At 39.2% G+C, this 11,842-nt stretch overlaps 1 protein-coding gene across 1 annotated transcript in view; it reads right to left on the bottom strand.

Moving 5' to 3' along the window:
- Window positions 1-302: 302 nt before the first annotated feature.
- SRPX (sushi repeat containing protein X-linked) overlaps window positions 303-11,842 on the bottom strand; it is a gene marked incomplete at its 3' end in the record, with an annotated part of 46,730 nt that continues 35,190 nt past the window's right edge. The window contains exons 2-3 of the mRNA XM_017507019.2: window positions 3,683-3,742; window positions 303-494 (exon numbers count right to left, since the gene is read on the bottom strand). Coding sequence (XP_017362508.2) covers window positions 303-494; window positions 3,683-3,742 — 252 coding nt within the window. The remainder of the gene's footprint in view (window positions 495-3,682; window positions 3,743-11,842) is intronic.

Raw genomic sequence — 11,842 nt, 5'->3', positions numbered from 1 at the left:
CCCATGTGTGCCTTACTTGTTTCTAAATCCCTAACACCTCTTCAGCATCCTGCACTTACTAAACAAATGTAACTAATTTTCTGAACAATGATCTTCTCTCCCCTTTTCTCAACAGCTGATCATATCATTCTCTCTGAGAGGAGCAATCTCACTTCCACCATATCTTAGAACTCCCCTGTTGTCCCCCTGCTCATAAGGGTAATTTTTCTCATCCAAAGTTCAGGGAAAATCCTCAATCTCAGAGCAAAAGAACTTTGGCTCTGGTCATCCCTGAGGACCCAACATGGGGCTGGGCTACTCACGTTTGCAGATGACCTTGTCAGACCATCGTTTGTTTGACTGGCAGATCAGTAGGGAAGAGCCATGCAGCTCATAGCCCTTCTGACAGCGAATGTCACACCTGCTTCCCAGAGCTGTTTTGTAGTATCCTCCTTGAGGGGCCCTGCAGTACACATCCCCATACTTCACCTTGATGGGGGAGCACCATGGGGTATCTACAAGTAGCAGAAACAAAAAAAAAAAAAAAAGAGAGAGAGAGAAATACCAAATGACACTTTCAGAAAATGTGTCCCCTTACTCTCACAGTCCCAGGCTGGTTGCATTCCAAATTTTGGACCTTCAAATAGTGCCCCATGTTTTCTTAGGTGTCTCTGGTTATGATCATGGGTCTAAGTGTCAGATATATCTGAACATGAATCTGAGTTCCTCTATAACTCACTATGTGACCTTAGACAAGTTAGCTAACCTCTCTGAGTCAATATCTATACCTATGCCATAGTGCTGTTATAAGGACTAAATAAAAATTGCATATTGAGCATCTAGCACAGTGCCCAGCACATAGTATATGTTCAATAAATGCTGTTCTTCTTAGTACTTCCCTTAACTAGATACATAAGGTTTATTTTTATTGTATTTTTAGATAAATAATTATTTCAAGAGCAATTGATCTCATACATAGTGGGACGGGTGGGATTCAAAAATTGGTTAATTTGGATTTCTTTTGAGCTGTATGCACACTCTCTCTAAAATGTTGTAATACTGCTATTAATCTAAATGAAGCTACAATTTCCAGGTTTTTGCAACAAGATATAAATTTGGCTTAAAGTCAAAGAACAACTGCTCCTCATAGGGAAGTATCCCCAATTGTGCCCCATTTAGGTAACAGGGTGACACCCTCCCCAGATGGCAAAGTCGCAGGTGTTTTGATTTTGGTCTTATAGTTGCCCAAAGCACAACTAGGATGAAATGAATAAATCACAACCTCCCCACTGCGCTTTTGAAATGTTATCTTTGAGATCCATAAAATATAAGGGCAACATGAGCTACTTGGTGGGTAACTTCCTACAGTAGCTACCGCCCCAATGTCCCACAATCGATGGGGACCAGTGAGGAGCTCCCTAAGGCCAGCTGGGCTCTCAATGCCATGAATAGAAACCACTTCCCTGCAGCTGCCTGGCTCATCACTCCACTCCAGCACCTGAGCTGTCAGTGAGTGAGGTAAGTGCCCCATCATGTGGCCAGGAAGGAGGACAGACCCTGTTTTACTTTCCCAGGAATTCTTTTCTGAGGATGTGCCTCCGACTGCTCCTTAGTTAGAAAAAACAACAGTTCTGGGCCAGGTCTTGTGCATAGACCACTGTTTTACTTTTGCCTTCACATTTCCTTCAGCTAACACTTTCTCTTTTTTTTTCTTTTTTGGAAACAGCGTTTCACTCTGTCACCCAGGCTGGAGTGTAGTGGCATTATCATTGCTCACTGCAGTCTCAACCTCCTGAGCCTCAAGCAATCCTCCTGTCTCAGCCTCCCAAGTAGCTGGAACTACAGGCACACATCACTGTGCCTGGTCTGGCTAATACTTTCATCATATAATGTTTTGCAGACAGCTGCAAGTGAGTCCTAAACTCAAGACTCAAGTAATATTCCCTGGACTTTCTAGGTAAAAGTGATGTCCTGAAGGCTTAATCTAGAACGATTAAATTTGACTATGTGGATGTAAACCTGAAGGAGCTCACACAAGGCCTAAAGAACTTCCTTGAATAAAATTTCCTTCCTCTGAGGATTTACATATATAGTCTGTATATACTACATATATTTGTGACATACAGTACTCCCCCTTTGCCCACAGGGGATATTGGACGCCTGAAGACTTGGATAGTACCCAATGCTATATATACTGTTTTTTCTTATACAAACATACCTATGATGAAGTTTAATTTATAAATTAGGCATGGTAAAAGATTAACAACAACTAATAATAAAAAAATAGAATAATAATAGAACTGACATTAGAAACAATGCCTAAGAAAAATGTATTCGTAAACATTCAGGGTAAGTTTTAAGGCAGGCACACATTTTGACCATCTGGTCTACCTGCCACATTTGCAACGCTGTGAGGTGAGGATAGACGTGAAAAACAGTGACCTGAGGGCACTAGGCAACCTGTACTGTAGATGTGAAGGGTCGTCTGTGCATGCATGTGTTTTAGGAAGATTTTTCAACAAGGGACTCAAAGAAAAAAAATCTAAACCCTTGATTAAGAAATTTTGTGAATCAGAACATTTCCTTACCCAAAACATCTGATTAACATATTTGTGCTTTGCTTGATTGGTTAATTCCTGAGGTTATGGAGACAGAAACCATAGGTAGGAATGAATATTTGCAGTCAGAAGTGACAAAGAAATGTGGTATATGGTGGGAAGCACACCTGGACATAGGTGCCAGGCACCAGTCATTATACTGGAAATATTGTTCACTTGTGTAAAAAACAACTGAAGGACATTCTCCAGCCAAAAGCTGACCAGTCCTACCCTGATTCTCCTGTATCTGAGACATATCACAACAGACCAGGGCCATGTCCTCTTCACAGAATATAGGACAAATCTCCAGGGCAAAATGCCACAGTAGAACTTTGTTAACTTTTTTTTTTTTTTTTCAAATTATTCCTCTACTATAAGAGGAACCAGATTCAGAGAGAAAGCATCTCTAAATTTACCTTCATTTTTCTTAGAGTTCCCTAAGCTTCAGAGAAATGTTTCACCAGTAGAAATATTTGTGGACATACTTACCAGAGTCTGCATAGAAGGTTCTTTTTTAGGCGTTTTATACCTGCTGGGGAGTGGATTGCTGAGAATATGTAGAGATGGAGTTCTTTATCATTAAGTTAAGTTTCATTTCAGCAACATACTTTAACATACCATTTCAAGAGCCATGCTGGGCTCAGAAAGAGCACAATGAAATGAGCTTATGAAAATCAAGTTTTCTCATTCCCCATTCATCTTAGTACATTAGCAGCACTTGGTCCAGATTTCACCTTGGATGGTTTACTCTGGATGATTCTGGCTGTAATGTATGAATTAGGCAGAACTCATGGCTTGATTTTCACTTTCATCAGCTACAGCTGCCTTTGCAGAAGTGAGGGCAGTAAAGAAACTTATGAGAATAAAATGACCATTGGGATGCTGAAGGACAGCATTTCAGAGATTTCCAATGCATTTTGTTTTATTTCTTTTCTTTTTTTAAAAAAAGGGAGCATATACATTTGTTTCATAATATTTTTACTTGATTGATAATCAGAACTTAAATGTGTTGTCTGGTCACTTTATTACAATCTGTTCCACAGGGCAAAAAGGAAAGTTCTCCTGGCATCAGCGGGTCCTCATTAGCACACAAGCAAAGCATTCACCTTTATATCTAGGGTGTGAATACCCGACTTCATCGTCTTCTAGTGGTGAGTCTCCCGATCCTACAATAAAAAAGAACAGAAACTGCAGCAAGAAAGGCCACATAGTATGGACGCATATTTCAAAGCATTGCTTTGCCACAGACCATGCAAGAGGTGCTATTAGAATGCAGAGCCAAGAGCAAAAGCTTCTGTGGCCATTCGTAAAGGAACAAACAGGGGATCTCTCAGAGTGAAACTGGCTGAGCTGAGATTGCCAAAAGCCAATCAAAATGAGCTTCAAACTGTTTTGGAATCAACACATGCCAAGTGCAATTCTGGAATAGGGAAACAGAGAGAGTCAACTTCACTCTGAGAAGATGCCAGTGTATATGAATCTCATGCCAGGGGAGATGCAATAAAATATGTGCATCATATACAGTCCACAGTTTCCCCAGCAGTCAAAGAAAACCCGGTAAAACTGGGTGTTTATGGTACCTGAAAACAGGTCCGTCTTGTGAAATAAATTTTAATGGAAGATAAGGAGGTAAATCAAATGTATTATGACAAAAGAAATACAAAGTTGCTTCCTTATATGGTATTTGTAGGAAATGAGGGCTGAAATAGACTGTGTGTTTATTTAGAATCTCTCATGAAGGCATAGCTTAAGTGAAATTTCTTAATGAGTCTTGCTACCAATAAAAACCACAGCCTCCGAGAGAATGTCTGTGTATTATTATAATTTAACTAATTTGTAACTTGGAGCTGAATGGTTTTAGAATATTAAATATTGAATTCCAGTTAGCAGTGAATCCTTAATCCTTGAAGTGGTAGCAGATGCCAGACTTCAAAAGTCTAATCTTAAATTCAGAGAACTTCCGTCTACGCTTCATAGTCTAATCAATGACTTGAGTTAGCTCTATGTCGGTCACGCATTTAACTGTAGTTACCTGCCACCACAACAGACAAGAACATCCTCCACTGTGAGGTTATTCAAATCCCCATGCAGCTAATGAGTAATGGACCCTGTTCCACTTGTGCTCTGGATGACAGATGTAGAGTGTGGAAACTGAAAGTGGGGAGGAGATGAGGGCTGGACTATGTCCATTTAGAAAAGACCCCCAACTACAGAAGTGCAATTCTGTATTCTCCTTTGCTGCAGACTTCCTCACCTTGTCTCTGCACACCCAGACGTGTACAAAATCACAAACTATTCATTACTGCATATAAAAAAATGAGCACTGGAGCCAGACACAGTGGCTCATGCCTGTAATCTCAGAAACTAGGGAGGTTGAGGTGGGAGAATTACTTGAGTCCAGGAGTTCAAAAACAGTCTGGGTAACATAGTGAGAACCCATCTCAAAAAACAAAACAATACAAAAAAATGAAAACCAGGAAAGCTACCTAACAACATGAATCAAAGGCCTATGCTCGAACCCTTTGATAAAGTCATTCCACTTATTGGAATCTACCCAAGGAAATAGTTGAATTGCATGTCAGCATATGAATTTTCAATCATCCAAATTAAAAAAAAAAAAAAAAAAAAACTGGATACATGAGCAGCAAACTCCCCGCACCCAGCCCTCCAACACATATGTACACATGCACATACATTTTCCCCTCAGTTGTCATCCTGGTTAACTTGTCTACAGCATTTACAGCATTAAGTATGAATGACTACCCATTCATTTCATGAAGCTCTTTTCCGCAGTGGCTTTCAAATGACAACACTTCCCCAATTTTCTTCCCCCTTTCTAAACAGACTTTCTGGACAGCATATCTAGATCAGCCTGCCATTTGGACATAAGTATTTCCCAGGAGTCTAGTATTGGTCCTTTACGTATCCCCAGACATTTTCCTGGGCTATCTCACTCCCACACTTGCCTCAAACCATTCCCCATGTACTGACGACAAATCCATTGCTTCTAGCCTTGATCTTTCTCCTAAAAGCCAAGGTAGAATTTTCAACTGCTTTCTGAATATCTCCATACTCACACTCAACCTGTTCAAAACCAGATCCTTTTCTTATCACCAAAGCTGCACATCCTCCAGTGTTTCTCATTTCAGCAAATAAGCATCTTCCAGCTAGGCTCCTGGAAGATGGAAAATCTCAGCCTTTTTTCCTTCTATCTTCTTCATCTACCACATTCTAAGATAGAAATTAACTTAAATATTTGACTATAAGAAATGGTCAATCATATTATGATCCATTCATAACCTAATAATGTTCATTTTGAAGAGGTTTCTTAACATGGGAAAATATTACAGAATGCTGAATGAGTAAAGAACAAAGCATAACCCCCAAAATGCAAAAATGTATTAAGAAAGATTTTAAAATATGACAAAGCTCATTTATGAGAACAACAATATGGTTAAATAAAACTAAAATAGTATTGTAAGCAAAGTAGGTCCCAGAAGACTATATACTATATATATGACTGCCTTTTTATAAAGTTCAAAAACTTCTAACACTAAATTGTTAGGAAATACAAAGCTATGTACTATAATTTTTAACAAAGCAAGGCGATCTCTTACCCTTTCCTAACCTTCTCTTCTTGAACAACTGAGTTCTAAAGCCTTTAGGTAAGACAGAGCAAGGCAGACATCTGTACCAGAAAGGACAGGGACGTATGGCAGGGCAGAGCAGGATGTTGGACCCCAAATAGGACATAGAGGGAAAACAGGGGCAAAGACAGAATACACATGGGAGGATAGCCCAGCAGAGGAATCACAGACAAATAAGATAAGGAGGAGGGCTTTCACATGGATAAGGCAGAAGAAACCCTGGCACAGGGTTGAAAAGTACAGTTTCTAGATTACCTTATCCCTAGGTTGTGAAAGGGGCTACTTTTAGTGATTTGGAAGAAATCAAAGGGAAGGAACTCTTTTCTACAGTTGTGCATGCAGAAAATAGGCTTCACCAGATGTGAGTGTTATCAACTGTGCCCTGTCCCCTCATCAGCTTTGTGTGATAGGGAGGATGTGATGTTGGCAGTGGTGATAGCCATGGCAGCAACAGTTTTTTAGCCTGAGTAATAGGAGGAATTTCTGGCATCTTGATGGAAGTCATGGTGCCATTTGACCTGTCATGCAGACTTTTTAACTTCCATTGCTCCAGCCCTTCCAATTTTGTGGGTACCTTATTTCCTGCATTAAATTCTTTTTTGCCTAAAATACTTAGAGAGGATTGTGTTTCCCATATTAAACCTAACAGGGATTTAAGCAAACCAATTAAGAAATGAATGCATGGTTTTAGTAGCTTTCTCTTAGTTACTGGACACTACCCTAACACAGGGCACACTGCTATCTACCCACAAGTCTTTCGAAGACAAGAGAGGGGACTTTTATGTGAATATAGATGAGTAAGGAGGAAAAAAGAAAGAAAACCTGCTAGAGTCAAATGTATTCTTTTTCTGAATAGGTCTCTCTACTAAGCTAAACACTAGCTAATTTCTAAGCAACTGAATTCACGTGGGAAGGGAAGTAACACACACTGAGTGCCTATGATATGTGTATTATGCTAGGCAGTTTCTATGCACTATCTCATTACATCTATACAATAACACCAGCCAGTTGGTACTATTTTATATTTATCAATAGGGAAATCAAGTCTCTAAGGTCTTTAACTACTTGTCCAAGGTTATGCAGCCAGTAAGTGGTAAATCATGGATTCGAATCCAGTCTGCCTGGCCTTCAAATCTATCATTCTCTTTCACTAGGCCTTACTGCCTTCTGCTACTACAATTTCAAATAAATGAGATCGCTGGCTTTTGAATCATTGATAGGCAAAAAGTAAATGGCTTCTTCAGTAGTGTGAGAACAAGTACACCAAGAGTTGGTCCCTCAGAAGCAAAATGAAGAGCCCATGTGTAGTAGAAGGGGCTGGTTGCCTGTCTAGCAGCCATTCTCTTCCTTCTTACTAAAAGATCACAGGTTGTGTTCAGCAGCAATGTGTCCCTCCCCAAAAGATGAACCATGATGACTCTAAGGCAAAAAAATAATTCCTCTTTGCCAGGAATTGCTGCAGGGATAGGCATGTAACCCAATATTAGACAATGGCAAGTAAAACGAAGTCTGCTTTAGGGATGGGGGGAGGGAGCTTATGGGAAAGATTTTTCTCCCTAATAAAAGAGAAAACTGCATAAGGAGACTTTCCCCCTTCTCCCTTCCAGCTTTGGAGGCTATTGTGTAAGGATAAATGCCAAAAGCTGCAGCAGCCATTTTGCAACCACAAGGTAAGATGTCACAGGACTGAAGATTTTCAGCCTAGAATGGCAGTGTGTATAGATAAAAAGAACCCGGAATCTTGATGACCTCACTAGACTACAGTATCAACCTTAGACATTTTACCCCCACAATTCTTGTTAGATCAACAATAAAGGTTCTTTCAATATAAGCCACTGTGAGTAGCATTGTTACTTGCAACTGGGTGCATCTAAACTGATACACAAATGAATGAAAACTTTCCTGTGTATTCTTGTTAGGTTTTTGTTTTTGCTTTTGTTTTGAGACAGGGTCTCGCTCTTTCACCCAGGCTGGACTGCAGTTGCATGATCCCAGCTCACTGCAGCCTCCGTCTCCCAGGTTGAAGCGATTCTCATGCCTCAATCTTCTGAGTAACTGGGATTACAAGTATGCACCACCACACTCAGCTAATTTTTGTATTTTTAGTAGAGACAGGGTTTCACCATGTTGGCCAGGCTGGTCTCAAAGTCCTGATTTCAAGTGATATGCCCGCCTTGGCCTCCCAAAGTGCTGGGATTACAGGTGTGAGCCACTGCTCCCAGCCTTGATAGATGTTTTTTAAGTGAAAAGAAAATAAATGGGTATTAACTGCCACTCTCAGAAAATTTCCACTTTATTTTCAGCCTGAGCTTATATTAACTTCTATAAAAATACGATGACTAGTCTGCAAAATAGACATCCTGATACAATAATCTCAAAGACAGACTCACTTATGTTCAGTAGACTATACTTACTAAAGCAGCAAAGTAGATTCATGTACATTGGGGAAAGATTTTCCCCACCATTAAAATTTTTTAAAAGGAAGAAAAATAAAGAAGTTGAAGAAGAGGGGAGGAGGGAGGTTTCCTAGTAAATTTTATTTATTTACAATAGGCCATCCCTCTAGAATTCTGCTAATTGAGGTTTTATTATGACATAACTATTAATCAGTCTGCATATGGTTCAGATTACCACTCTGGAAAGAATGCTTCAGTGCTTCTTCCACACAAATACAAATTGTACGTTGGCTCAGAAATCAGAAACTCAGAGCCATGTAGGATTCTGTCTCTCAGCCATACCTGGAGCCAACTGCATTTATAATTCTGCTCTCCTTGCAAAAACTGTCTCTAATTCAACAGATTTTCAAAGAAATAGCCACTCTTTTTTTTCTTTTCCAAAGTTCAAAGAAGTATCTTCCTGGCCTACCAAACTCCACCCATTCATTTGGAATGTCCAGGTAAAATCATTGAGGCACCAACATCACTCTTAAGTAATACTTATTATATGTACTGAAATTACATCAGGAATCTAGATTTTTGAAGTGTACTAGAGTATTCCTGCTATAACGCCATAAGGTTTCTCACTGTAAGGTGGGGATGTGGTAGAGATTTGAGACTAATGGAAAACTTAGCAAATTTGCTAAAACTATATATTTCTGTATTGATTATGATACATGACCAAAATTGGTAGATTTGCTGGCTCTGTATTATATTTTTAGCTCAAAGTGTTGGGTTTATTTTTAGTCGTTTTGAAGACAGTTCTGTATTCTTTATATTTTGTTTTTCCCCTCATCTTCATTATTCTAAATATAATTTTAATATTATCAGAAAGAAGCATATTTGATAGTAAATTACATCATGAATTTAATACTGAAGTCAATGGGAAAATAAAATTTACTTTGCAGTAGCAATTCTTAACCTGAGGATCATGGCCTACTACAGAATTTATGAAAGGGTTTTAGAGGGCCCATGAACTCCTTGTAAGGGGACATGTTTTTTAGTACATGCCTTTTGGTACTAGCATGCTTTTTCTAGGGAAAAAGGATGCTAGCTTTCAGTAGATTTTAATAAATTTTAAGAGCCATGATCTTACAGCATTCTTTATTGTTAAGCATGTTAGAATGTTTACTGAAGAAGTATGTAGTGTCTTTCTTTTTGATATTTGACACATTTTAGTGTGGGGGAGAGAGAAGCAAATATGTTTTTAAAAAAGGATAAATTTTTGTCATATCGGTTTCTTCTAGATTAGTGCTGTCCCATGGAACCTTCTGCAATGATGGAAATATTCTTTATCTGTACTGTGTAATGGGGCAGCCACTAGCAACATGTACTTATTAAGCATTTAAAATGTGGCTAGTAAAACTAAAGAAGTGAATGTTTTTATTTCATTTAATTTTAGTTAATTTAAGTTTACATTTAAATAGCCACATGTGGTTAATAGTTACCATACTAAACAGCACAGGTCTAGACCTAACTTTTTAAAATATTCTGTAGAGATAAATCATGTCTATAAATTGCTCAGTGGTGGGAACCATATCTAATTTACCTTGTATACCCAACATATGATTTAGATTTGGTAGAAATGGAGAAAAAGAGAAAAATCTGCCTTAAGTTTCTTGTGACACTAAATTGTGTCCTCATGTTTATATTTCTAGACAGTTTTATCCTAGTCAGTCCAGCTTCAGTATATAAATTTAAACTGTGACAATACTGCAGATTTGGATGTTTAGAAAAGGGTGTTTTGTACTATTAGAAGCCATAGGGTGTTTATTTGTGGGAGCCAGATGACTTAGTGCTAACAAATGATCTGCCAATGGATTACACAGCATCTGTGGTACAGTACAAAGGACATTTAAATAGCTTCTGAACAAAGACCAAATTCAGGGCATTGTCAGGAAAACATGATTTAAAGATGAAGGCAAAAATACAGCTGTAGAATCCTTTGTTAAATCAAAGTAGTGCCTTAGAGTACCTTCAGTCTTACAAAAGGCCCTTTAAAGAGATTAAGGGTATCTCTAGATCCTCTCAAACAATGAGAAGAGTCTATATCTATGAGATTTGTAAGGTGGCTTTCGTCTAATAGAGTGAATTCTAAAAAGATTCACAGGAGATCCCAAAATTCTTAAAAGAATTATATATGCTGAAATAGCAGTAGCTTGACTTAGGAGGGCAGAAACATTACAGAATAAAGAGAGGCCTTTGATACTCCAAAATTCTACTCTCAGAAAGTAGGCTCACTGAGTTGCTTAGCTGTGAATAGGTGCTATCTTTCTTAAAAAACGGTGGGGGGAGTAAGTATATTTTGCATGTGGGGGGGAAATAATCATTGGGTGCCAGGGGTTAAACTCAGATAGCCAGCTTCCAAGATGGCCCCCAGTTATCCCTGTCCCCTGGCATTCATAACCTTTTGTAACTCCCCACTTTGAGTGTGGAATGAATTTATTAACTTGCTTCTAATGAATAAAATATGGCAAAAGGCACACTATGTGTATTCTGAGGTTGAGTTATAAAAAGACTGTGGTTCCCATCTGGATACTGTCTCATACTCTCTCTCTCTTGGATCACTCATTCTGGGTCAAGTCAGCTGTCAAGTCATGAGGGAGCCCTGTGGAGAGACCCATGAGTTGAGGGACCAAAAGCCTGCCAACAATCACATAAGTAAGGTTATAAGAAGATCCCCCCAGCTACACACACATCACACCCACAAGTCGAGCCTTCAGATGAAACTGCAGGCCAAGCCAATAACTTGCGTGCAACCTCATAAGAGACCTTTAGCCAGCTAAATCATCCCTAGATCCTGACTTATAAAAATTCTGACACAAAAAACAGTATTTGTTTTTAAAACAAAAGGAGGAAAAGGTATAGGAAGAAGAGAACGTAGAAAAGGAGGAGGAAGGGAAGAAGAAAAGGGCATTTGGCTTAAAGTCAGAAGATTCTGATGTACCTCTCAGCATTGGTTTAACAGCCCTCTCTTAGGTCACTGCAGTAGATACTGCTTATTCCGCAACCAGGTCCCCTTTACTCAGGCTGGTGTACCCATCTCCCAGCTGCTGGGAGCCTTTGATTGCAAATAACTCACAGCTTCACTCTTCTCCAGGGAATTGTCCTCAGCTGATAGGAGCTACTTCACCCTCCCCATCTGTTTCCTGGAAGCAGCCAATGTTTGATTGACATGGAGGAA

This window comes from Cebus imitator, unplaced genomic scaffold (assembly GCF_001604975.1).
Source record: "Cebus imitator isolate Cc_AM_T3 unplaced genomic scaffold, Cebus_imitator-1.0 Scaffold366, whole genome shotgun sequence".
In the NCBI taxonomy this organism is placed as follows: Eukaryota; Metazoa; Chordata; class Mammalia; order Primates; family Cebidae; genus Cebus; species Cebus imitator.
This window is presented reverse-complemented; position numbering and strand designations above follow the sequence as displayed.